The sequence below is a fragment of the Malus sylvestris genome, chromosome 3 (genome assembly GCF_916048215.2).
Source record: "Malus sylvestris chromosome 3, drMalSylv7.2, whole genome shotgun sequence".
Taxonomy (NCBI): Eukaryota; Viridiplantae; Streptophyta; class Magnoliopsida; order Rosales; family Rosaceae; genus Malus; species Malus sylvestris.
In genome coordinates this window covers 3,962,644-3,989,775 of record NC_062262.1, presented here as the reverse complement: position 1 = coordinate 3,989,775, position 27,132 = coordinate 3,962,644, and the positions used below count along the sequence as shown (strand labels likewise).

General features: G+C 39.2%; 1 protein-coding gene and 2 long non-coding RNA genes across 7 annotated transcripts; 1 reads left to right on the top strand and 2 right to left on the bottom strand.

The window, feature by feature from the left end:
- Nucleotides 1–1,398: 1,398 nt before the first annotated feature.
- On the top strand, nucleotides 1,399–13,376 carry LOC126615221 (probable LRR receptor-like serine/threonine-protein kinase At1g06840). Of its 4 annotated transcripts, none has more exons than XM_050283019.1 (21): nucleotides 1,399–1,607; nucleotides 2,027–2,219; nucleotides 2,627–2,777; nucleotides 3,177–3,248; nucleotides 3,398–3,469; nucleotides 3,540–3,683; nucleotides 3,790–3,861; nucleotides 3,984–4,055; nucleotides 4,222–4,296; nucleotides 4,652–4,720; nucleotides 4,861–4,929; nucleotides 5,104–5,175; nucleotides 5,345–5,431; nucleotides 5,624–5,692; nucleotides 5,832–6,331; nucleotides 6,420–6,578; nucleotides 6,765–7,048; nucleotides 11,996–12,047; nucleotides 12,209–12,462; nucleotides 12,545–12,679; nucleotides 12,868–13,376. In XM_050283019.1, exons 2-21 carry the CDS (start codon nucleotides 2,111–2,113, stop codon nucleotides 13,213–13,215), a joined length of 2,865 nt encoding a protein of 954 aa, XP_050138976.1. In that variant the 5' UTR covers nucleotides 1,399–1,607; nucleotides 2,027–2,110; the 3' UTR covers nucleotides 13,216–13,376. The 4 variants fall into 4 exon arrangements, with proteins under 4 accessions (XP_050138976.1, XP_050138979.1, XP_050138977.1 ...); XM_050283022.1 differs by having other exon boundaries at nucleotides 1,402–1,607; nucleotides 12,212–12,462; XM_050283020.1 differs by lacking the exon at nucleotides 1,399–1,607 and adding an exon at nucleotides 1,633–1,777.
- A 1,727-nt stretch (nucleotides 13,377–15,103) lies between these two features.
- On the bottom strand, nucleotides 15,104–26,850 carry LOC126615235 (uncharacterized). 2 transcript variants are annotated; one of them, XR_007620716.1, is made up of 3 exons: nucleotides 26,706–26,850; nucleotides 26,520–26,617; nucleotides 15,104–15,612 (listed from the first exon to the last, which is right to left on the bottom strand). It is a non-coding gene; the product is annotated as an uncharacterized LOC126615235 (long non-coding RNA). The 2 variants fall into 2 exon arrangements; XR_007620715.1 differs by lacking the exon at nucleotides 26,520–26,617.
- LOC126615238 (uncharacterized) lies at nucleotides 23,253–25,324 on the bottom strand. The gene is made up of 2 exons (XR_007620718.1): nucleotides 24,515–25,324; nucleotides 23,253–23,513 (listed from the first exon to the last, which is right to left on the bottom strand). It is a non-coding gene; the product is annotated as an uncharacterized LOC126615238 (long non-coding RNA).
- Nucleotides 26,851–27,132: the final 282 nt, after the last annotated feature.

The window sequence follows — 27,132 nt, the reverse complement described above, 5'->3', positions numbered from 1 at the left end:
TAGAAAGATTTGGAAAGAGACTCCAAGAAAACACATGAAGCAGTTTGAGCTTATGGACGATTTGACGCAAAACCGCCTGCAGTGATGTTTTAAAATTCATAAAACCGACTCCCCTTAGAGGAATAAGACTTTGCTGTTATTATCAGAGAATCCATATTTAAGTAACTCAAATGGACAGTCTTCGTCGAATGAGGATCCTCTCCAAATCCTCTTTGTGATGATCACGGGATCCTCCAATCACATCATTTTATCGTACATTGTACGGTTAGAAATCATTGTAATTTTTTTATTTAAAATATAATATAAACAGTACCTAACCAAAACTGGTCGCACAATATACGATGAACGAATGTGAGGATCCTCATTCGTCTTCGTCTAGTTAAACGATTGAATTTTAACTAATTGCCTTCATTAGTCATGCAATTACCACCTATAATTAAATAGTACCTCTACTTCTTGTGTAATAGGCCAAGCTGGTTTATTTGGCCACCTAATTGTATTGCAAATACTGTGTAGAAAAGAGATATAGTTAATGAGATGTGGCTAATTAATCACTTTTTAAATATGGAGTATGGAGTCATGGACTTCCTTTAGTTGAAACTTTTAGCAATGTTTTTGGATTTATAGGTCTTGTTTTACTTTGTCTTATATAATTTTCAATCCGGTTCTAAACTCCCTAAACTTTTTATTTTGTTCGTGCTAGTGCTCCTCTACCATTAGCTTTATCAATTATCCCGTTAAATTAACGGTTATTTTTGTGCATTTTGCATAGCGAAAGCATTTGAATTTGTAGAAAATGTGTAAGTTTCGGTTCCTCTTAATTTTTCTCATAACTAAATTATCAGAATTCCTAATATTTACTGAAAGTTATGTTCATCATATGTAATGGAAATAACTAAAAACTGTGCATTAATTAATAGTTGGGAGGATATTGACACGAATTGAAAGTTTAGCGAGTTCAAAACTAATTGAAAATTTGAAAGGCAAATCGAACATTGTCCAAAGTTCGAGGAAGATTCTTGTGTCCGCTCCTAACACGACGGTATTTGTACGCGCATCCATGCATGCAATCAAGAGGGACTGCTTGGTTGAATAGTCAAACATATGAACTCGTCCTCCAGGTGAACACAAAAATCCTCCCCTAACCTAAAACGAAAAGTTTCTCCCTTATTTACTTTAATCAAACTAATTTTACGAGAATCTGATTCCTGAGAGACCGATAGTTAGTAAACATTTTATTTGAATGCGACTTTTTTTCAGCATGATTCATGACAGATAATTAGTAAACGCCATAATAAATAAACCCTCGTGTTCACTTTGATCACTTCAAAACTTGATTGATGTTAATTTTGATCACTTCAAAACGATCTCTCCCGCTCATTGGGTAGTTGGCCGTTTCCTCAGACGTCAGTTTCTTGTCTTCCCCTCCTTGGTTGTAAACAATTACATACTCTCACCAACTCCCTTTTCGTTTATGCATTTTTTATACAAAGAAGAACTCTCGAAATTGTAAAATAAAAAAAATAAAAAATGGAGAAGGATGGGCTGTATCGTCATCGCCATCATCAACTTCAGTCATCTACGCAGCTTTAGCTATGGCGGACCTGGTCAGAAAAATACCAAGCCCAACTCCCGGGCAACTTTTCTTCTATTATTTTCATGCTATTAATCTTCTCACCGTTGGCAGTATATTCAAATAAAATTCAACCCAAAACCAAAAGCTTATCTCGTTTTGCATCATTGGTTTTTAAATTTCAAAGCTTTGAATTTGTCCATGGTATCAATATTTCCATTTTGCTATGTTTCTGTGAGTTTCTTTATTTCATGTCCAAGCTGTCTGCCGTATGAATTTTCACTATAGATTCTCGTTTATTTTGTTCTGAAGTTGTTGGAGCTTTGCTTTTAGTGTTGAATTGCTTGAAGACTTGAGATATCAGTTCACTCTGTAGTGTTGAAGCTGTGCTTTCAATATGTTTGGTTCTTTCTGATTCAATTTGCTATCTTTTTTTTTTATGCTTGCTATCAGGGGGACTGTTCCAATTCTGCATAAATTTCTGCTGTTGTGTTGTAAGGAGTAAATTAGAGTTGTAGTGATTTTTGCGGTCTCGGGATGCATCAATCAAGAGTTTGGACATATGCATTTGTTTTCGCCACGTTCCTGTGCTGGTCTTCACTACGCGCTGGAGCACAAAATCCTAATATCACCAACCCTGCAGAAGGTGATTTTGCTTATGATTTGTGAAGCTTTGAATTCTGAATAGGTTTCTTCAGGAAATTATAGTATAGGAATACTTAAATACAGTTATTATGGTATGAGTTCGGTTTATAAGTTTTTCGATTCAGGTGTATGGTTGCCTTATGTGCTGACACGGTAACTTCAATTGACAAACGAAGTGACCGATTTTTAGTTTTCTTTAATCTAGACGGATTGAGGTCTATGTCCACTTCCAGTACATACATGCACTCGAATAATAATCTTGTGGTTTTCGACTCATTTCTGATGTATAGCATGATTTTTGACATTCCCTTGTTTCTCAATTCTGATATGTTCATAGCTGGTCTCCTTCGAAAAACTTAGTCTGGTTGTGTTAATCAAGTAAGGTTTATCAATTGTGTAAAATTGCAGTGACCGCGCTGCGAGCCATCAAAAGCAGTTTGGTTGATCCCAACAAGAATCTGAGCAACTGGAATAGAGGAGACCCATGCACAGCAAATTGGACAGGAGTGTTTTGCTACAACACAACATTAGATGATGGCTATCTTCATGTTCAACAACTGTATGTTTCAATCTTTCCAAATTTTACCCATACCTTGCAGCAACTGACTGAATGGAAATATTTTCCTTTTGACCCTTGCCTTTTCTCATTTCATCTTGTTCACCGTGTGTGGAGAGATTTAATTCCCATGTGTCTGGTTCCAAGTGGTCTTAACGAGCAAATTTCCCTGCTCATAGGTGATTCCGTTATGAACTTTGTAGAAATATCTTAATGAAATGGGAAAATCAGCTAATTTGATCCTGTTCCAACGTCAATCAGTAGTCATCTAGGGTTTACGGAATCAAGTAATGATCAATGTCTTGCATGAAAAGTATATTTTGTTACCATTGGAAGCATGTTGAACTTTTAAACTTAGAGTAGAGTTTGGCTATAATGACAAGCTCTCCTTCTTTACTGCAGGCGACTACTAAATATGAACCTGTCAGGAAGTTTATCGCCAGAGCTCGGCCGCTTATCTTATATGAAGATACTGTAAGGCACCACATACCTTGAAAGAAGCTTTAAATTCTTGGCTAATGTTCTCTCAGCATTACGGAAAACTTGTTAATCTCCTCCCTAATATGCCGGTGAATGATTTTATCTCTCCTCTGATGATATTCCTCCGTCAATTCTTCTGATAGGGATTTTATGTGGAACAAAATAAGTGGAAGTATACCAAAGGAGATAGGCAACATTACATCCTTGGAACTTTTGTAAGTTAAGCTGTTTGGATATTTTTGGCAATATTTGGTTAAATCTCTATCTAATATTCTGTGTTTACAGGCTCCTCAATGGAAACCAGTTATCAGGTTCCTTGCCCGAAAAGCTTGGTTATCTTCCAAACTTGGACAGATTACAAATTGACGAGAACCAAATATCGGGATCAATACCTATATCGTTTGCAAATTTAAACAAGACAAGGCATTTGTAAGGGTTTTTCTTATGCTGCTTTAGTTTAAAAAGTGTAATATTATCTTGTGTTTGTTATACTTCCTCTCTTCCTTATGTTTCGTATCTTTTCCCTTTTGAGCAGTCACATGAACAACAATTCAATAAGCGGGCAAATTCCACCGGAGCTTTCCAGATTACCAAGGCTTATTCACTTGTAAGTAGAACGCCAGCGATATTCAGAATCTTCAACTTGGTTCATTAGTTTCAGTTTACCCTCTTCATTTGTGTGTCTGTATGGCCACCTCGAGTTGAATAAATGTATCGAACTCATTGCAGTCTTCTTGACAACAACAACTTATCTGGGTATCTTCCACCGCAGTTCTCGGAGTTGCCAAGCTTATTAATACTGTATGTTTCCTTACTTTTGGAACATAAATTCGCACCTTAATTATCTGTTCACCCTTTCCTTTCTTGAATTTTCGCGCTGTTGGTGAACAATTCTTTAGAATTTCCTTTTCTACAACAACAATCCCGTGTCGAGTTTCTTAGCCTTACCATCTTATTTGTCTTGCAGTCAACTTGACAACAACAACTTTGAAGGGACTACAATTCCAGATTCGTATAGCGACATGTCTAAACTGTTGAAGTTGTAAGTGCTCCTTCTGATTCTATTTCTTTTAGTTGGTTTAAAGGTAAAAGTGTGTGATCTAGGGACTAGAATCTCTATTTATTCATAATTCATACATCAGATGTAAAGCCCCGACTACGGAGGTGTAATGCCAAAAGATTTGTGATTAATCATAGCAAAAAACAGAGAATCATAGTTTTTGTTTGGAAACACATATTTCGAACCACTGCGCAGGGAACATCTCCCGTTGCTGTTTATATCACGTTAGGTGATGTGCCCTGGTTGTTTGGAATGACAATCGAGAAGTATGCTCTGCATTTAGCACGACGAATCATGTCAAGATTGAATGTCTTTGTGTTTTTGTTGTTTCTTTCAGGAGTTTGAGGAACTGCAGCTTACAAGGGCCTATTCCTGATTTGAGTAGGATTCCAAACCTTGCTTATATGTAAGTTCATTCAAGAAGTTTCACTTCATACCCCATTATTTGTTTTGATTTTCTTGCTTTTCTAAATTCTTAGAATATAGTATACGTTATGTTTCGACAGTATCTTATGCAATTTGTTATTTATTAATACCAATTTTCAGAGACCTAAGCTCAAATCGGCTAAACGGATCCTTGCCTCAGGGTACACTTTCTGATAACATCACGACGATGTAAGATACTATCTACCTTGCAAATGATATGCCATATATATTATATTTGACATTTAGTAGCAGTTTCTTGTTAAATGTTCTCTGAAAAGCATTGTTAAGCTTTGAAGATCGTATAATCAATTCTAAAAGGATTACATGGATGTATAATATTCGACGTATGAACTTTGTGCGCAGCAATTTATCTAACAACACTCTGACCGGAACAATTCCTGGCAACTTTTCGGATCTTCCTAATCTTCAGAGATTGTAAGCCACTTCAAACTGATCTTTTGGTGTTTTCGAGCTTCCATCTATCTTACTTTGTGAACAGCAAGAGTTTGAAGTTATTTTCGTTAAGATGTTATCAAATGTTTTAGCAGTGCCAATAATAAAAACTATGTTATGAAGTAAAGTGGGAATTTATTCCGCATGGCAGGTCTATAGCAAACAATTCATTGAATGGCTCCATTCCAGCAACGCTTTGGGAAAACAGGAAACTCAACGGGACAGAAAGACTAATCATGTAAGAACTGGAGTGAGAAAAATTGTTACTTCTGTTGTGTGTGTGAATTTACACTCTCTAGTGCTAGGATGCCGGTGTTTAGAAATGTTATTCCATTTCCTATTCCGGTCGTCCTTTTCTTTTTGATAATATGTTTTATAGCATCTTCTTGAAATTTTGTTAAGAAGTGGAGTTTGGCTTCTGATATTGTAGGGAGATGCAGAACAACAACCTCACAAACATTACCGGCAGTACTGTACTTCCGCAAAATGTCACTGTCTGGTTTGCTTCTGGACTTTGAAATACTCCGTTATGTTGTTCTTTGAAATACTAAGTGCAAGTTATGTTGTTCTTATACAAATATCCAGCATCTGTAATGAAATACTCCGTTAAACTTTCTCTTCTGATTATTATTGTTCAGGCTTCGGGGAAATCCGGTTTGCTCAAATGGCAACCTTGTTAACTTCTGCGGAACAGAAAGTGATGATGAAAATGACAGTCATATTTCGACCAACTCCACTGCCAACTGTCCGAATCAAGCATGTCCACCCGCTTTCGAATATATTCCTGTAGCTTGTTTTTGTGCTGCTCCTCTAATTGTTGACATTCGGTTGAAAAGTCCCGGATTCACAGATTTTCGCCCTTACGAAAGTACATTTGAGCAGTATCTTACTTCTGGTATCAAATTAGATCTCGATCAGCTGGTCATTACTTCGTTTGTATGGGAAAACGGACCTCGACTGAGATTATCTCTGAAGCTTTTTCCTGTATATGTTGATAATGCCAATAATTCCCATACTTTCAATAGAACTGAAGTTAAAAGAATCATGAATATGTTCTCATCATGGGCAATTCCTGACAGTGGCCTATTTGGACCCTATGAACTTCTCGACTTCATTCTACTGGATCCTTACAAGGATGGTATGTCTCAAAAGCCTTGTTTTTTCTAGATGTGAAATCGTGTGTTGATTTTGATTTGTTGATCTCACGGCTCTTCTTGATGTCACAGTGGTTGCCTCCTCTTCAAAGTCCGGTCTAGGCAAGGGTGCTCTGGCTGGCATCATACTAGGGACTATTGCTGGTGCCGTTACGTTATCTGCAATTGTTTCTCTTCTTATATTGAGAAAGCATTTGAAGGATCGCCATGCAATTTCAAGAAGACGTCGTAGTGAGTGTCTTACTATCATAAGGCAAAAGACATATTTGTATAAATGATCATTTCCATGGGGCTTCTCCCGAGTTAGGAACCCTGAGAAGCTCCGCACCCAATTGAATTTAACAAGATTGAACAGGTGCATCAGCTCTTGGTCCAAATAATTTCACTTTTTAACATTGCGCCTTCGTTTATATGCAGCAACCAAGAGCTCCATAAAAATTGAAGGTGTCAAGGATTTTACTTTTAGAGAAATGGCAGCGGCTACAAACAACTTTAACAGCTCTGCTCAAGTTGGACAAGGAGGTTATGGAAATGTTTATAAAGGCATCCTGGCTGACGGAACCGTTGTGGCCATAAAACGTGCACAAGAGGGATCATTACAGGGCGAGAAGGAGTTTCTAACAGAAATAGAATTATTGTCACCCTTACATCATAGGAATCTCGTGTCCTTAGTCGGGTATTGTGATGAAGAAGGGGAACAGGTACATTCGCTTATCCTTTCTGAATGTAGTTCTGCTACATTTTATCTCCTCTTCTTGCTCTCTTTTGTTATGTCGGACCAACAATTTTACTTGGGAAAGGCTTGACTTGTGTTATTTTTGATAAATTCTGGTGAGTTAGTTTGGTTCCTGGAGGCAGACAAGAAAATGAAACAGAGAGCACAAAATTGGGGGAATGTGAAAGGTTTCTTATCTGTGAAGTAATCACAGATATTTCATTAAATATCAACTCATAGGATATTTCCTTACAAGCTAATCTAGAGCAATCTCAGCCCTTGATTCAAAAACAAAGATCTAAAGCATACACTTGTCTTATGAGACTAGACATACACTTTTCTATTGATTTCTTCCTTCTTAAACACTTGAACAAAACTGAATTCTATTTAATTCCAACACTCCCCTTTAAATGAATTCTGGTTTTGATCCCAAGCATTCCTCTGAGATAGACAAACCTTTCCCTTGGTAGAGCTTTGGTGAAAATGTCGGCCATTTGATCCTGTGATTTGCAGTAGATCAGTTCAATGGTATTCTCCTGCAAGGCTTCCCTTATGAAGTGAAACTTTCTTTTGGTATGCTTGGTTTTCTGATGAAAAATAGGATTCTTGGTCATAGCTATTGCTGATGTGTTGTCACACATAAGTGGTGAAGCATCCACTTGCATTTCACCAAAATCCTTTAACACAAACCTCAACCATATAGCTTGGGAGGTAGCCATTGCAGCACTCACATACTCTGCTTTAGCCGTAGACAATGCAACACTTTGTTGCTTGACAGAAGCCCAAGAAAATATCCCAGAACCGAATGTAAATGCATATCCTGAGGTACTTCTCATGTCATCTTCACTGCCACCCCAATCGCTGTCACAGAAGCCTACCAGAATTGCTTTTTCTCCCTTTTCATATTTGATTCCATAGTCCAAGGTCCCTGAGATATACCTTAGTACTCTCTTAGCAGTTCCCATGTGAATTCTCGTGGGATTATGCATAAACCTTGATAAGAGACTGGCTGCATACATAATGTCAGGTCTTGTAGCAGTCAAATAAAGCAGACTTCCAACCATCCTTCGGTATAAGCATTCATCAGTAGATTCAGAACCATCCACTTTACAAAGTTTCTCATTCGTGATCAATGGTGTTGCCACAGATTTGCATCCTTTCAGATTGAATCTTTCAAGCAGTGATTGTGCATACTTCTGTTGATGTATGAAAATCCCAGTAGTTTCTTGTATTACTCCAATTCCCAAGAAGTGATGCAACAAGCCAAGATCCGACATCTCATATTGTCTCATCATTTCCCTTCTGAATTCTTCAATCATTTCTTCACAATTACCAGTAAAGACCACATCATCAACATATATAGACACAATAAGCATCTCAGAGTTCTCACCAGTTTTTGTATATAATGTAGCTTCACTAGGACTTTTGTTAAATCCACTCTTGCTGAAATAGGAGTCTATCTCACTGTACCAAGCCCTGGGGGCTTGTTTGAGTCCATACAGTGCTTTGTTTAACTTATAGACCTTCTCCTCTTTATTTGGCACTTCAAATCCTTGTGGTTGATCCACATACACTTCTTCCTCCAAAATGCCATTTAGAAAAGCTGATTTGACATCTAACTGGTGAAGTTTCCATCCCTTTTGGGCAGCAAGAGCAATCAAGGTTCTAATGGTGTCTAACCTTGCCACTGGGGCAAAGGTTTCATTGAAATCTACCCCAGGTTGTTGTGAGTAGCCCTTGGCAACTAATCTTGCTTTGTTCTTCTGTATTGATCCATCCAAATTCAGTTTGATCTTGTAAATCCATTTCACACCTATCACAGGTTTATCACTCGGTCTATTTACCAATTTCCAAGTAGAGTTTTTCTCAATCATGGCAATTTCTTCACTCATTGCTTTCTGCCAGGATTGATCCTTCTCAGCTTCTTCAAAACTCTCTGGTTCAACAACACAATAGTTACACACTGCATAGATCTCATTTAAACTCCTCATTCTCAATGGAGTTGTTTCAGGGGAGGAATCCTGTAATTCTTGTCCTTCTGCATTTGAAGTAGAGGACTGAGATCCTTGTGTTGGAGTTGAAAAATCAGTTTGACTCTCATCTTGTATAACAGGTTCATTCACATTTTGCACTTCAGCTTGTGCTTCTTCCATTGCTAGTGGAAATGAGATAGTGTCTATGTTATTGGTTTCCCAATTCCATGCTTCATTCTCCTTGAACACCACATCCCTTGAGAGAATCACTTTATGTGACTCAATATTGTAGAGCCTATAGCCCTTTTCACAGCTTCCATAACCTACAAGGACACACTTGACACTATTGATCTCAAGCTTGTGTCGTAGTTGAGATGGTATCTGTGCATAGCAGATTGATCCGAACACCTTCAAGTGCTTCACACTTGGTTTTCTGCCACTAAATGCCTCAAACGGTGTTTTCTTCTCAATAGCTTTAGTTGGACACCTGTTTAGGAGATACACAGATGTATTGACAGCTTCACCCCAAAAAGAAAGTGGCATTTTCTTATCATAGAGCATTGACTTGGTCATTTCAACCACGGTCCTGTTCTTCCTCTCAGCCACACCATTCTGTTGTGGTGTGTAGGCCACTGTCAATTGCTTCTGTAATCCTGCTCCTTCACAGAATTCTTGGAACTCAAGTGAAGTGAATTCACCACCTCTGTCGCTTCTTAGTCTTTTGATCTTGAGACCACTCTGAAGTTCAACCATCATTTTGAATTTCTTGAAGATTGAAAAGACTTCACTCTTGTTTCTCATAAGATATACCCAAACCATCCTGGTGCAGTCATCAATGAATAGCAGAAAATATCTGTTCCCACTGAGTGTAGGTGTCTTCATTGGACCACACACATCTGTGTGTATGAGTTCTAGAGGTTGACTTGCTCTCCATGCACTTCCAGTTTCAAAAGAGTCCCTGTGATGCTTCCCCAATATGCAACCTTCACACGGTTCTTTAGTCTCTTGTAACTCAGGAAGACCAGTCACCATTTGTAGTTTCTCCAATCTCTTTAAACTGTGAAAGTTGAGATGTCCGAACCTCTTATGCCATAACCAAGAGTTTTTTGCAACACTTGCTTTTAGAGCAATTGAATCATTGTAATCTAGCATAAGTGGAAAGCTTTTGTTTTCTGTCATGCCAACTTGTGTTACCAAGTTTTGGAGGCTTCTGTCATCAAAGATCTCCACCATATTGTCTCCAAAAAGTAAGAAGTAACCATGAGCAATCATCTGTCCCACACTAAGGAGATTCTCATCAAGACCTGGTACAAGTATTACATCCTTGATGAATCTTCTTCCACCCTTTGTCTCTAAAACAAGAGTTCCTTTTCCAGTAGCTTCCACTAGTTGTCCATTCCCCATTTTAACTTTGCAATTGAAGCTTCTGTCAATGTTGATCAGTAAGGATTCATATGCAGTCATGTGATTACTGCATCCACTGTCAATATACCAGATTCCTTTCTTGTTTTCAGTTTTTGCAACACTACAAGCATAAAAGACATTTACTTCCTCTTCTTCTGCTCTATGTGCATAGTTGATAACTTGGTTCCTTCTTGGATTACAATCTTTTGCTAGATGGCCAAATCTGTCACACTTGGTGCATTTGGGTTTTCCCTTGAACCAGCAAACACCATAGTGTAATTTGTCACAGATTTTACACTTGGTTTTGTTAGACTCACTGCTAGATTCTGATTTTGATTGTGAAGTATGGTTGTTGTCCCATTTCTTCCCTTTTCCTTTCCATAATTTCTTTTGATTTGAGTTGCTCCCCTGACCCCTGTAACTGCTATCTCTCTCAGTCATACTTAGGCTAGTAAAAGCCTTTTCAGCTAAGTTTTCAGAATGCATATTTAACCTCTGCTCATAGCCTTTCAATGTACCAATCACTTCTTGAACCTCAATGGAGTCAAGGTCTTTAGTTTCTTCTATAATAGATGCAATGTAATCATAAGATTTAGGCAAGCTAATAAGTATCTTTTGCACTAATCTTTGATTTGTCAGTTCTTCACCAAGAGTTTTCATTTGATTCACAATATCAGTCAATCTTGTTAAATAAACAGATAGAGCTTCACCATCATTCATCCTAGTGTACTCAAAATCTCTTCTTAAACATTGTAGTTTGACAGACCTAACCTTTTTATCACCACGAAATTCTTGTTGAAGAACATCCCATGCAGTCTTGGAGGTTTCAAAGTTTGAGATTCGAGGAAAGATCTCATCAGACACTGCCCCTTGAATGATACCAAGAGCTTTTGCATCTCTTGTTTCATTAACTTTCATTGCTATCTTCCTCACAGACTGTTGATCTTCATCGCTAGAATCATCTTCAGTTTCTGCAGCATCATAACCCTTGTCCACCAAATTCCAGAGATCATGTGATTTGAATATGGTCTTCATCTTGATGGACCAAAAATCGTAGTTGATCCCATTGAAAATAGGAGCCCTCAGATCTCCTCCACTGCTCGAAGTAACCATGTGAGGCTTTGTAAGAACAGATGAGATTTTCAAGATCTGGGTATGTTTTTCCCCCTTTCCTTTTTAGAGATACGAAGCACACACACAAAACGCCCAGTCCTGAATTTGATCAGAACCTAAGCTCTGAGGCCATGATAAATTCTGGTGAGTTAGTTTGGTTCCTGGAGGCAGACAAGAAAATGAAACAGAGAGCACAAAATTGGGGGAATGTGAAAGGTTTCTTATCTGTGAAGTAATCACAGATATTTCATTAAATATCAACTCATAGGATATTTCCTTACAAGCTAATCTAGAGCAATCTCAGCCCTTGATTCAAAAACAAAGATCTAAAGCATACACTTGTCTTATGAGACTAGACATACACTTTTCTATTGATTTCTTCCTTCTTAAACACTTGAACAAAACTGAATTCTATTTAATTCCAACAATTTTTGTGCGTGCAGATGTTGGTTTATGAGTTTATGTCCAATGGAACTCTAAGGGATCACCTTTCTGGTAAACCTAATACTCTTGTTTTACTGTCTTTGGTTCTTAATTCATCTCATTCTGAATTTCGGTAGAGTAATTTACCGCTGGTAAATGTTTGACTAAGAATTTACAATAGGGATTTCGGTTACATGCCATTCGACAAGCTTTATAATTGATGCGTGTCTCAGCAGCTAGGTCTAAAGAACCACTGGGTTTTGAGATGAGATTAAGAATTGCTCAGGGATCAGCCAAGGGCATCCTATACCTCCATACAGAAGCCAACCCTCCGATATTTCATCGAGATATCAAGGCCACCAATATATTATTGGACTCTAAGTTTATTGCAAAGGTTGCTGATTTTGGCCTTTCCCGTCTTGCCCCGGTTCCAGATTTTGAAGGGACTCTGCCTGCTCATGTATCTACAGTAGTGAAGGGGACACCGGTAAGACTCATAAGCATTGTACTTAACTAACTAATAGCTACACAGATTAAAATCTCTCTTATTATTTGAATTGATTTTTCAGGGTTACCTTGATCCGGAGTACTTCTTAACTCATAAGCTAACAGATAAGAGCGATGTTTATAGCCTTGGTGTTGTGTTTTTGGAGCTCTTAACAGGCATGCAGCCAATCTCACATGGCAAAAACATTGTTCGAGAGGTAATTACTCGAACCTAATTACAGACTCTGTGTTTTGGATAACACTATACATGTAGACCATCTTCTATGCTTTGCATGTAAGGATATAACGTCTTAGTCAAGACCACTTATGGTTGACGCTAATTAATCCTTGTGATCGACTGGATGCACCAATTTAGTGTTATTTACAAGTTCTTTTTGCACTTCAGGTAAACATTGCATTCCAATCCGGTATGATCTTCTCAGTTATTGATGGAAGAATGGGGTCTTATCCTTCCGAGTGTGTGGAAAAGTTCTTGAGTTTGGCTCTCAGGTGTTGCAAAGAGGAGACAGACGCGAGACCCTCAATGGCGGAGGTTGTTCGGGAACTCGAGAACATATGGTTTATGATGCCGGAGTCTGACAGCAGAACATCGGAATCAGTGACGAGCACTAGTGGTGGAAAGGTGGTGACTCTTCCACCCTCATCCAATGCAGCGAGGCATCCTTACGTCTCTATAGACGTCTCTGGCAGTGACCTTGTTAGCGGAGTCGTACCGACAATTACACCAAGATAGGAACCGTAGAGAGAACTATAGCCGCATTTGATTTGGATTTTTGTAAGATTGGGGAGGTAGAGGAGTGCATTTTTTTTATCCTTCTGTTGTAAAACTAGTATACTTGAACATTCAAAACAGTGCGCATACTTGCATACAAGAAACTAAAATCTTTTGCCATAGATCAGATAATCCAGGAATGTTTTGTTTCCAGTTTGTTCAAGTTGAGTATGCAAATACGATTAACGTTTTGAGTTCGCAAGGCAGGAGGGAAGAGGAGAAACGGAGAGGGAAGTGCGGCGCTACGGGAGACAGATGTTTAACCCATAAAAAATAAATATCGAGTTTTTTTTTTTTTGTTATCTCATATAACATTTTAAGATTTTAATAAATAAAATTGAACTTAAACCATATACGTAATAGAAAACAAAAATATTGTCTAATTACTACTTAAAACACATAAAACAGTTAATATATTTATTCTATGTCATCATCTGTCGTGTCGTCGTCGGCATTGGCATTACTAGCGAACTGGGTAGGCAACGGTAATGATTCATGAAAAGGAGTCTTTTCCACGCCAACCCTTGTATGGAAATTTTCATGGTCAAGTATCTGATCATCCAAATTTGGTACCGCATAATCTTCAATTGCATCACTATCCTCTAATACGTCAAACAAATCCCTTGGCTGCGTTCGAACAACTATGTGCCAATCTTTTTCAATTGTGTCATCGACGTAAAATGCTTGTAATGCTTGTGATGTTAATATGAAAGGATCCTCTTTAAATCCTAATCGATTGAAGTTCACCATAGTAAATCCATATTGATTAGTCTTCATTCCTCGTGGACTTTCACTATTAACCCATTCGCACTTAAATAACATCACAGCTCGACCCCTATCTCCTGGCTCAGCATGACCACAATATTTAACCTCGAACATATCTACAAATCTGCCATAACAATTCACTTGCCTAATTGCACCAGGAACATTTGCAGGTACAAAGACACCACAATTTTGATTCTTATGCTTGTCATCCACATATTTTATATGAAATCTGAACCCATGAACAATGTGACTTTTATATCTACTCACAACCCTGCTAGGATAATTAGCTAGCCAATGCAAGTCTTGAGATATCAACGTGTCATTAGGATGACATCTTGAATTCATCTGTAATCAAAATGATGATAAAAGTTGACATGTTAACTATAATCATGTTATAATTAAAATGTAAAAATATAAATAAATAATGTAATTGTTGTATCAACTCACATGTAACTTGAACCATTCTGGAAATTCTTTCTTGCTTAGCTCCTGAATTTGTCGCATAGTTAACCTTTTTCGACGATGTTTCATTTTCAAGAATTCCTCATGTTGCCTGGGCATTTATGTCCAAATTTAGATAATTAATTTTTCAAAGTTATGAAAACCAATAAAACATTAAGACATAAGATTAAATGTTCTTACCTTCTAAAAGGGTGAACTTCATCACAATTCTTTAGAATGTATCTATGGCACTGATCAAGAACTTTTAGATCGAGCTCCACATTTTCTCCTGAACCCATATAACATCATTTGGAGTTAAAATTGATAACCCACCAAACACTCCACGTCCAATACCATCTTCATTTCGGCCTTTACGGGTGCGACGAGACTCGACATCTCTAAGATACATGGAACAGAAGGACAAGCACTCATCCACCAAATATGCTTCAGCAATAGAACCTTCAAGACGACCCTTATTACGAACATAGCGCTTCAACGTTTACAAATTGACACGCCCCAATCTCGATGTCCTCGGGACATCGGGATGGTTACGTGCTGGCCAACACTCGAAAGGTAACGAAAGCCATTTAATTTAAGTAAAAGCTCATAAATAAGCTAAAACAGGCAAAAGGAACTAGTAACATAATACAAAAGTTCAACTGCTAATTAATAAAATTATGGTCATACACATAAGTTCAGAGCATACGTCTATTACAGAGTACAAACAAAATATAAGATAGAGATGTGCTATATTACAATAAGTGTCGAAGCAGAGGAAATATAACACTGAATCACTGGTAGGGAAATGCCTCGTAGCTTAAATCGTAATCCTCGTTCGTAGGTCCTGAATGGGGTGCAAAACAAACGTGAGTGGACCAATTTGATATAAATATAACAAAACAATTATCAACATACTAACCTCCAGGTTTATGAAAACACATATATAATGAAAAACATAGGTTTTCCGAAACCTAGCATGATGTGCAGTATCTCAAATTCATAACTTGTATAAGTAATAAACACTAGTGATTTGTCCGATAACCTTCAGGCCCCATGCCGGCTCCCCGTCCCTGTGCTAAATAGCTAAAGGAAACACACTCCAAGCCTTATGCCAACACCAAACCGTCGCTCGGGACGGACCAGAATATATCCCTACGTCCCGTAGCGGAAAGGACCACTAGGTAAGTACAAAACCATTGAATATATATATATTGAAAAACAACTTCATAATATAAAGTCATTCATCATCTATACTACAAAGAGGTGTTCTAAACATGTTCTAAATATCATATCGTCATCTATCGGATATTCTATAAGAACATGGGTTATAGGAAAAATAGTAATAATTCAATCTAGCCTCTATAAGCATGTTATCTCACAAAACATTTCATAAAACATAATTATTAAATCATGCTTTTCATGTATGCATTTCTATTATTAAAACATGCTTTTGAAGGGGTCCACTCACCGTACACCGATGGTGCAAAGCTGTACCAAAAAGTATAACGGAATCACCGTTAATAATTGCACCCATTCACATAAAGGAGTACCTTTAGTCAAACTCTATTCAAACGATTGAATTTGGGAAAACAGACTTCAAAAACAGGTCTAAGACGTCGAAATTAGCCTAGGAGAGGTCCTGGACGAAAAGTCAACTAAAAAGTCAACGTTGACCATTGATCAATCAAAGTAAAAAATTAAAGTCAACTCTGACCGTTGATCGAGTCAACGCTGATCGTTGACCGAGTCAACAGTCAGAGTCAACTGGTCAAAGGGTCAAAGTCAGACTGGGCTTTGGATTGGGTTGGGCCGAATGGGCCATAAGGGTTTTGGGTTTAAATTAAAGGTTAATGGGTTTGGGAAAGGGCTGAAAGCCCAATAAAATGGCCTAAGGCCTTTATTTCTAAAACAGAAATTGATTAAAACCTAAAAAGGTTTTGGGTTGGGTCAATTGGCCTCAAGCCCTGAGTGGCACGGCCCGAAGGCCTTTTGGGTTTTAACAAATAACTAACAAAAATATAAATAACAGAATATTAAAATATGGGATATGGACCGAACGGGCTTGAAGCCCAAGTTCTAGAATGGCCCAAAAAGGGCTTAGGTTCACCACGGGCCTAAGGCCCGCTTGTCCTAGAAACGGCCTGAAGGCCTAGCGTCGACAGAGAAGAACGCCGGAGCTTTTACAGCTCTGGCCGACCACAAACTACAACCATAGACCCCGATCTAGGTACCAAAATGAAGTACAAGACGAGGGGAGTGTTTTTATACCTTCCTTTCGCCTTGGAATGGTCGGAGATGGCCAAAACTTCCCTCGACACCCACGGTTCGCCAGAGATGGGTGTGCCTACACCCGCGTTGATTCCGTCCTAAAACCTCAACAAAAATGAAATAAAACCAACTTAAAACTCATTCTCACAAGATTCTAGGATGAAATAGAGGGAAATCAAAGCTTACCTAACCGGAGAATAGAAAAATCTCGCTGGAGTTTCTTTCCGGGTTTCTGTCATTGCAGCATGGGAAAGAGAGAGAGAGAGAAAGATGAGAAATTGATGACGATGATGGCTTCCGAGAAATTGTTGTGTCGCCGTGGGTGTGTGCGCGTCTGAGATTTCAATGAAGAAAGGGAGAGAAATGAGAGATCCAAGAGGGAGAGAAGGGATAGACAGAAGGAAGAAGAAGATGGGGGTCACCGGGGGGGGGGGGCATAAAGAGAAATGAGAGGGTGATTGGGGTGCTGCCATGTGGCAGCTTGAGAAAGAAAAAGAATCCAACTTTTAGATCTTGATAAGGTAGTCAAAATAGGACCAAAATGATAGATTTATAAAATTTAGTGGATAATTACATAAATATATTTTATAAATGGGGGTGAGTGTTACAATCTACCCCCTTATAAAAATTTCGTCCCCGAAATTACAACCTTAAGCAAATAAAAACGGATACTGACTCCTCATCAGGTCTTCCGTTTCCTACGTCGCTTCCTCAATAGCGTGGTTCCTCCACAACACCTTCACCAACGAGATAACCTTGTTCCTCAACACTTTATCCTGTCGATCAAAAATATTCACTGGTTCTTCGACATAGCTAACATCCTGACTTACTTCCAGCGGCTCTAGCTGAATGATATGAGAGGAATCTGATACATATTTCCGAAGCATGGAAACATGGAAAACGTTATGAATCAGAGATAACTCTGGTGACAACTCCAATCTATAGGCAACTGCACCAATTCTCTCTGTAATTTGATAAGGACCAACGTATCGAGGACTCAACTTTCCTTGCTTACCAAAATGAACAACACCCTTCCAAGGAGACAACTTCAAGAATACATAATCACCAATTTTATACTCACGATCCCTGGAATGTTTGTCCGCGATGTTTTTTTGTCGGTCTTGTGCTGCCTTGAGGTTTCTCTTAATCAGCTGGATGTTCGCATTGGTAGTGTCCACAATCTCTGGTCTCAGCAATACTCGCTCGCCAGCCTCTGCCCAACACAACGGCATCCGACACACTCTCTCATACAGAGCTTCATATGGTGCCATACCAGTACTCGAATGATAGCTATTATTGTACGCAAACTTAACCAACGACAAATAGCTATCCCAACTACCCTTCCATTGGAGAACATACACTCTCAACATGTCCTCTAATGTCTGAATTTTCCTCTCAGACTGACCATCAGTATGTGGATGATAGGCAGTACTAAACAACAATTGAGTACCCATGGCAATATTAAAAGCTTTCCAAAACCTGGAAGTAAATATGGGATCTCTGTCTGAAACAATAGAGACATGTACACCATGAAATCTAACAATATTATCGATGAACAACTTCGATAATTTCTCCAGTGGATAGGTCTATCGAACAGGCAAGAAGTGAGCGGTCTTAGTAAGTCGATCAACAATTACCCAAATGTCGTCCAATCTCGACTGTGTCCTCGGCAAACCATATACAAAATCCATGGTGATGTCTTCCCATTTCCACGCTTGTATCGGAAGATTCTGCATCAATCCTCCAGGTCTTTGCCTCTCAGCCTTCACCTGTTGACAAATGATGCATCTACTCACATAATCCACCACATCCCACTTCATTCCTAACTAGTAATAAAACGGACGGATAATGCGATATAATTTAGTGCTTCCCGGATGCATGGCATATGCTGACATGTGTGCTTCATCCAGAATTTCCCTTTTTACTGCTTCGTTATCATGAGGCACATACAATCTGTTTTCCCACATCAAGGCTCCATCCTTGCGGATAATAAAATGTTCATCTTCTCATTTTTCCACCGAAATCTTTCTGTCGGCACATTCCTGATCAAGCTCTTGGGCTTCTAGAACCATATCCACCAAAACAGGTCTAACATGGAAATGTGCCAACCAAGCTCCCTGTTCACCTAGTCTCACCGGCACGCCTGTTTCTCGAAGAGAAAATAGTAGCGGAACATGAATAGCTTGAAGGGATGCAAGCTGTCCGTGATATTTTCGACTAAGTGCATCCGCCACTACATTGGCATGTCCGGTATGATATTCAATCGTGCAGTTATAATTAGTGGTAAGTTCCATCCATCTTCTCTGCCTCAAGTTCAAGTCTCTCTGCGTAAAGATATACTTGAGGCTCTTATGATCAGTAAAGATGCGACACTTCTCACCGTACAAATAATGTCTCCAAATCTTTAGAGCGAACACCACTGCACCAAGTTCCAAATCATGAGTGAGATAGTTTCTCTCGTGAATCTTGAGTTGTCTAGAAGCATAAGCAATGACTTTATCATGTTGCATCAATACACAACCCAAATCTGACAGAAATGCATCCGTGTAGATCTCAAACTCACCGCTATCGTCCGGAAGCGTAAGAACGGGAGCTTGAGTGAGACATCGCTTCAGCTCCTGAAAACTCCGCTCACAATCTTCATCCCACTTAAACTCAACTTCCTTCCGAGTCAACTTATTCAAAGGTAAGGCAATGGATGAGAAACCTTTAAAAAATCTTCGGTAATAGCCAGCCAGACCTAGAAGAAAACTCCTCACTTCTGTAACATTCCTCGGTTGCTCCTACGTAGTTATTGCCGACACCTTCTGAGGATCCACACTAATCCCCTCAGCAGATACTACATGACCGAGAAAGCTGATTTGGTTTAGCCAGAACTGACTCTTGCTAAACTTAGCATACAGCTGCTGACTTCTCAACTTTTCCAGCACCAACCTTAAATGCTTCCTGTGCTCGCTAACACTCTTGGAAAAGATCAAAATATCATCGATGAACACAATCACAAACCGATCTAGATACGGTCTGAAAACTCTGTTCATCAAATCCATGAACATTGCAGGTGCATTCGTCAATCTGAAAGGCATGACATGAAATTCAAAGTGTCCGTACCTAGTGCGGAAGGTAGTCTTCGATACATCTTCCTCCCGAATTAGCAGCTGATGATAACCTGAGTGAAGATCGATCTTAAAGAACAGCTGAGCACTATTCAGCTGGTCAAACAGGTCATCGATCTGAGGCAGAGGATAACGATTCTTCACCGTCACCCGGTTTAGCTGCCGGTAGTCGATGCAAAGTCTCATCGATCCATCTTTCTTTTTAACAAATAAAACAGAAGCGCCGCAGGGAGACATGCTGCGTTGGATGTAACCTTTATCCACTAACTCTTGAAGTTGAATCTTCAATTCCCTCAATTCTGCTGGTGCCATTCGATAGGGTGGTAAAGAGATAGGGTCTGTACCTGGAAGTAAATCGATGGTAAATTCAATTTCCCTCGCAGGCGGTAACCTTGGTAAATCCTTCGGAAAAACATCGATAAATTGTTTCACCACTGGCACATCCTTAGGTCTCAACAAAGGTTTATCCCTTGTCACTACATGGGCTAAGAATCCCACACATCCCCTACTCAACAATTTAGTCACCTGAATAGGGGAAATAATGCTACTAAGAAGGATTCATCGCTCACCCTGAAATGTGATCAACGGCCGTCCAGACCGATTGAACGTCATAGATTTCTCCCAACATGCGACATAAGCATGGTGCCTGGATAGCCAATCCATCCCTAAAATAACATCAAACTTCGCCAAATTAAGAGAGACCAGATTAGCCTCCATCATTTCCCATTCCACTATTACCAGGCAACTTTTATACTCCCACTAAGCACAAAATAGATCTCCTTGTGACATTTGCACAAGCATATCATATCCAAGAGGTGTAGGTGGTGCATTTAAATTCAGTGCAAATGATGAAAACACAAATGAAAAAGTAGCACCCGGATCAATTAGAACCCTCGCCCAATTACCACAAATAAGTAACATACCAGTAATAACTTGAGGATCTTGATCAGCTTCCTGTTGTGTCATGGCGTTGATACGTCCATGAAACTGACGTTCTGCACCACCGTTACGACCTGCTCGATTCCCCTGTGAGCGGCTACTTGAAGCTGCACCAAACTGTTGCGGCTGTCTCTGAGTGGAAAATTGAGTATTCTGACTTCTACTTCCATTCCCACCATAGTTCTGAGTATAATTACCGCCATAACTAGAACTCGGATTACCCCCTCTACCATAACTCGGCACAGATGCATAACTCTCAGCAGGTTGTCTTGAAGGGCAAAATCTGGCAATATGCCCCGTGCATCCACACCTGTGACACGTAATATGCGATCTGAAGTGACTGAAAGATCGCCTTCCAGATTCATTGCCTGAACCCTCGCTAGAAGAACCTAAACCCTGACCCTGACGTTTGAAAGAATGAGAGTGTCTAGGGCCAACAAAATTAGAGGAGCTACATGATTCCCTCACACTCCGAGATCGAAAACCACGACCTCTCTGGTTCTGGTTTCGAGGTTGTTCCTGATATATGGGTGGTTCCTGAAACTGTGCCTGCTCCTGGTTATGAGTCTCTCACCTAGATTGCTCAATTCTCAAACAGGTCTCGATCATCTCCTCGTAACTTCTATGCCTTATGGCTGCCACTTGTTCACGATAGTCTGGATTCAAGCAAATTAGTAACTGAACCATCATCTCGCTAGGGTTTCCATAAGTCTCTGCATGATGTCTCGACAGGCGTCGAAAAGTATTATCCACCTCAGTGATACTTAGATTGCCTTAACGAAACTCCAGAAATTACTGTCTCATCCTCAGTTGATAACTGGGACTCAGAAAATATGCACTTAAAGCTTTCCGGAATGCCGCCCAAGTCATCGAAGTACCTGGTGGACGAGCATGCTTCACTGATTTCCACCAAACCTTAGCACCTCCCTTAAGAAAATAACCTGCAGTCTCCGCCCACTCACCTGGTGGCCATCTCATACCATCCAGAGTGTCTTCCACCTACTCCAACCATTCCTCGGCCTCCGGACAGGCTCCCACTACTCGAATATCCGGAATACCATGACTGGTAGCAATCTCAATATATGTGCGTTTTGATCTATTAGTAAAGGAATTTCGTTAAACATTAGCCAATTGTTCGATTCCTCCCCCTATTCCAGAACGAGCTCGACGAGGTACACCAGCAAGATCCATAATTCTGATAAGAAACAAGAAAGATTTAGAACAACTGGAAATTAAGGATATAATGAGAATTATAATTACCAAATGGTGGAAAGGAATCCTAAGTATGCTCTGAATGAATCACGCTCTTATACCAATCTGACACGCCCCGATCCCGATGTCTTCAGGACATTGGGATGGTTAAGTGCTGGCCGACACCTGAAGGGTGACGAAAGCCATTTAATTTAAGTAAAAGCTCAGAAATAAGTTAAAACAGTCAAAAGGAACTAGTAACATAATACAAAAGTTCAACTGCTAATTAATAAAATTATGGTCATACACATAAGTTCAGAGCATACGTCTATTACAGAGTACAAACAGAATATAAGATATAGATGTGCTATATTACAATAAGTGTCGAAACAAAGGAAATATAACACTGAATCATTGGTAGGGAAATGTCTCGTAGCTTAAATCGTAATCCTCGTTCGTAGGTCCTGAAGGGGGTGCAAAACAAACGTGAGTGGACCAATTTGATATAAATATAATAAAGCCGTTATCAACATACTAACCTCCAGGTTTATGAAAACACATATATAATGAAAAACATAGGTTTTCCGAAACCTAGCATGATGTGCAGTATCTTAAATTCATAACATGTATAAGTAATAAACACTAGTGATTTGTCCGATAACCTCCAGGCCCCATGCCGGCTCCCCGTCTCTGAGCAGACAGTCAGAGGAAAATACACTTCAGGCCCCATTCCGGCTCCCCATCCATGTGCTAAATAGCTAGAGGAAACACACTCTAGGCCCTATGCCAACACCAAACAGTCGCCCGGGATGGACCAGAATATATTCCTACGACCCGTAGTGGAAAAGATCACTAGGTAAGTACAAAACCATTGAATATATCTATATTGAAAAACAACTTCATAGTATAAAGTCATCCATCATCTATACTACAAAGAGGTGTTCTAAACATGTTCTAAATACATATCGTCATCCATCGGATATTCTATAAGAACATGGGTTATAGGAAAAATAGTAATAATTCAATCTAGCCTCAGTAAGCATGTTATCTCACAAAACATTTCATAAAACATAATTATTAAATCATGCTTTTCATGTATGTATTTCTATTATTAAAACATGCTTTTGAAGGGGTACACTCACCGTGCACCGATGGTGCAAAGTTGTACCAAAAAGTATAACGGAATCACCTTGTCACGTCCCGATCCCAACATACGTCGAGAATCGACACGTGACAAGGAAAATAACGTCCGTTGAATACGGTATAAGTTACGGAATGAAATACTTTAACTGATAACCCAAAATAATGCGAAGGTGGCTAAGTTCTCCACAAAATATTTACAAATATCTACATCCCAAAAAGAAGCATAATCTTTGCTTTACTAAGGATAAGTATGAGGTGCTCAAAAGAAAGTCCCAAAAGATAAAGTACAAGAGTGATACAAGGGTAACCTAACGCTCCAAGTCTCTGATAACTGCACTGCTACCCCCACCTACAAACTTCTCGAAGTCTACTCAAACCTGTCACCTGTACGATCAGTGCCTACACCATCGGAATGGTGCACCAGGCAAACAATAACCTGGATAAGTTGCGAAGCTTAGGAGAGTGACAATAATATCAAATATGTGTGAATAATGCTAATGCCAACCATCAAACACAGTTTACATATCTTGAATATAATTCATTCATAAGAAATCAATACCAACTTTTGTAAACCCCGAAGGAGTCACCTAGACATCCAACGGTTTGTCTGAAACCAATCACAACATCTCACAACCATCTTCTCATACAACACAATGAAAAGTAGAGTTGGAGCGACACAGTTTGGCTAAAGCATACACCTTTGAAGTCATCATAATTCAAATTCAATAAATCCCAATGTGAGTATGATCCCGGACCACCACTCAATGGAATTGCGAAATAGGAGGGATTCCGGACCATCTTTCAATGGAATCCGAGTGGATACGATTTCGGACCCTCACTCAACGGAATTGCTAAATACAACATGTAACAATAACTAAATGAAACCCAATTTAGATACGATTCCGGAATATCACTCAACTGAATCACGGAATATAAGGGATTTTGGACCATCTATCAACGGAATCTGAGTGGATACGATTCCGGACCCTCACTCAACGGAATCGCGGAAGGCCAACAACCATATATACACGGCTCAAAGAAATGAGACAAGCACAAGTTACTTAATTTACAAAAGCTCAACCAAGGGAAATAAGGCACAAATACTAAATTTAGAACCAATCGCCGAAGAGGAAGGTGAAACAATATCTAAGCAAAAAATCCCCATCATAATGGTTAACGATCATTACTAGTCCTCACATTAATCTCAATATGTCAATCATACAAATCAAACCACATTTCCAATATACATGCCACACACCATTTCATAAACATCAATTGATGTTGAAGTATTGGAATAACAATTCAATAGGACATATTTATAAAACCAATTCATATCCACACATGATCATAATTATGACAATTTGGTAATTACCAATATCACATATATTAAAGTCACTCACCTGGAGTTCGTGCTAATGTACCCTAGCACGATAGTCAAGGCATCACGTTCTTGTCACCATCTAACAAAGCACAAGTCCACATTTAGATTTTCTTCGATAATTCACATACTAAAAAATTCTCATATGTCTCCCACAACAACATTTAATGAGGAATCGAACCGTCGTTCTAATGTAGGGTCCATGATCTTACGTCATTTGCTTCGTAAAATCCAATCACTAGATTTTCACTTATAAGTCCCTAAGGTCCTTAAACAATATCTACAATAGCATATCAAAATCTTGTCTCAATTCAATGATAAGATTGTCAATTGTTAGAATAATCAAGTGGCAGACCTTATCGATAAAATATACACTCAACAACATTTTCATAATTCAAATGTCACATATAGGAAAATTCGACTTTTTTTTTCCAAAAAATATCAAATTTTACAAGAATGAAGATTTCAACAAGTAAAGTACACTTTATACCTGTGGCTGAGTCCAATTTGGCCAGGAAGGCCCTCAAATTGGCTCGCACCCAACGAAACCCTAAGGTGGGTGTTCTTCAATTCGACTTCCTTGGTGTTCCAACGCCTCAACCACCAGTTGGGTCTTGTTCTTGGGTCCAAGGGAAGTGGATTAAGGGTGATGGGGAATGGTGATACTCTCCAGAATGACAATTCTTCGTCGAGAACCCCCGGGTTCTCCTATGGAGTTCTACATGAAATAGACCTTAAAAACCCTTAATTTTTGGTAGAGAGGGAAGGAGGAAGGTAGTTGAGCAAGTTGCAGGTGAAGGAGGTAGGAAAATCAACTGGAAAAATGGAGGAATTGGCCAGTTTAAATTTTGACTGGTAGACCTTACGGTTTCACGAAAATAGGGAGGAAGAAAGTGGCCTTCCCTTTTCTTTTCCAAATGGGTCATTTCATACCCTTTAAAAAAAATCTGATAGGTCCCCACTTTACTTTTTTCTTTTCTTTACTAACTTAACATTTAACCCATGCTTCCCACAATCTATAGTTCACAATTTCAATGTCCAGAACTATACCGTTATAATTCGGACTCGCAAACGGCTTTCGCCTATGCGTTCATGGGTTCAAGATTTATTTAAAAACACTAGTTGTAACTTTGAAATGTCAACGAAAGATAAAGATTGATTATGAAACTTCTAACTCGATAACTAATCGATTACTAAACTTATAATTAGTGGAATTAAAATTAACTAATAAAGATAATGTAATTGCGAATACGAATTTAAATTACGAACTACGTAATAAATGGTGAAATTCCGGGGTTAATAATTGCACCTATTCACATAAAGGAGTACCTTTAGTAAACTCTATTCAAACGATTGAATTTGGAAAAACGGACATAAAAAACGGGTCCAGGACGTCGAAATTAGCCTAGGAGAGGTCCTGGACGAAACCCCAAAAAGTCAACTCAAAAAGTCAACGTTGACCATTGACCGGTCAAAGTCAAAGTCAACGCTGACCGTTGATCGAGTCAACAGTCAGAGTCAACTGGTCAAAGGGTCAAAGTCAGACTGGGCTTTGGATTGGGTTTGGCCGAATGGGCCCTAAGGGTTTTGGGTTTAAATTAAAGGTTAATGGGTTTGGGAAAGGGATGAAAGCCCAATAAAAATGGCCTAAGGCCTTTATTTCTAAAACAGAAATTGATTAAAACCTAAAAATGTTTTGGGTTGGGTCAACGAGCCTTAATCCTTGAATGGGACAGCCCGAAGGCCTTTTGGGTCTTAATAAATAACTAACAAAAATATAAATAACAGAATATTAAAATATGGGATATGGACCGAACGGGCTTGAAGCCCAAGTTCTAGAATGGCCCAAAAAGGGCTTAGGTTCACCACGGGCCTAAGGCCCGCTTGTCCTAGAAACGGCTTGAAGGCCTGGCGTCGACGGAGAAGAACGCCGGAGCTTCTACAGCTCTGGCCAACCACAAACTACAACCATAGACCCCGATCTAGGTACCAAAATGAAGTACAAGACAAGAGGAGTGTTTTTATACCTTCCTTTCGCCTTGGAACGGTCGGATATGGCCGAAACTTCCCTCGACACCCACGGTTTACCGGAGATGGGTGTGCCTACACCTGCGTTGATTTCGTCCTAAAACCTCAACAAAAACGAAATAAAACCCACTTAAAACTCATTCTCACAAGATTCTAGGATGAAATAGAGGGAAATCAAAGCTTACCTAACCGGAGAATAGAAAAATCTCGCTGGAGTTCCTTTCCGGGTTTCTGTCCTCGTAGCACGGGAAAGAGAGAGAGAGAAGAATGAGAAATTGATGACGATGATGGCTTCCTCGAAATTGTTATGTCGCTGTGGGTGTGTGCGCATCTGAGATTTCAATGAAGAGAGGGAGAGAAATGAGAGATCCGAGAGGGAGAGAAGGGATAGACAGAAGGAAGAAGAAGATGGGGGTCACGGGGGGGATAAAGAGAAAAATGAGAGGGTGATTGGGGTGCTGCCACGTGGCAGCTTGAGAAAGAAAAGGATTCCAACTTTTAGATCCTGATAGGGTAGTCAAAATAGGATTAAAATGATAGATTTATAAAATTTAGGGGATAATTACATAAATATATTTTATAAATGGGGGTAGGTGTTACACAACTACCTAC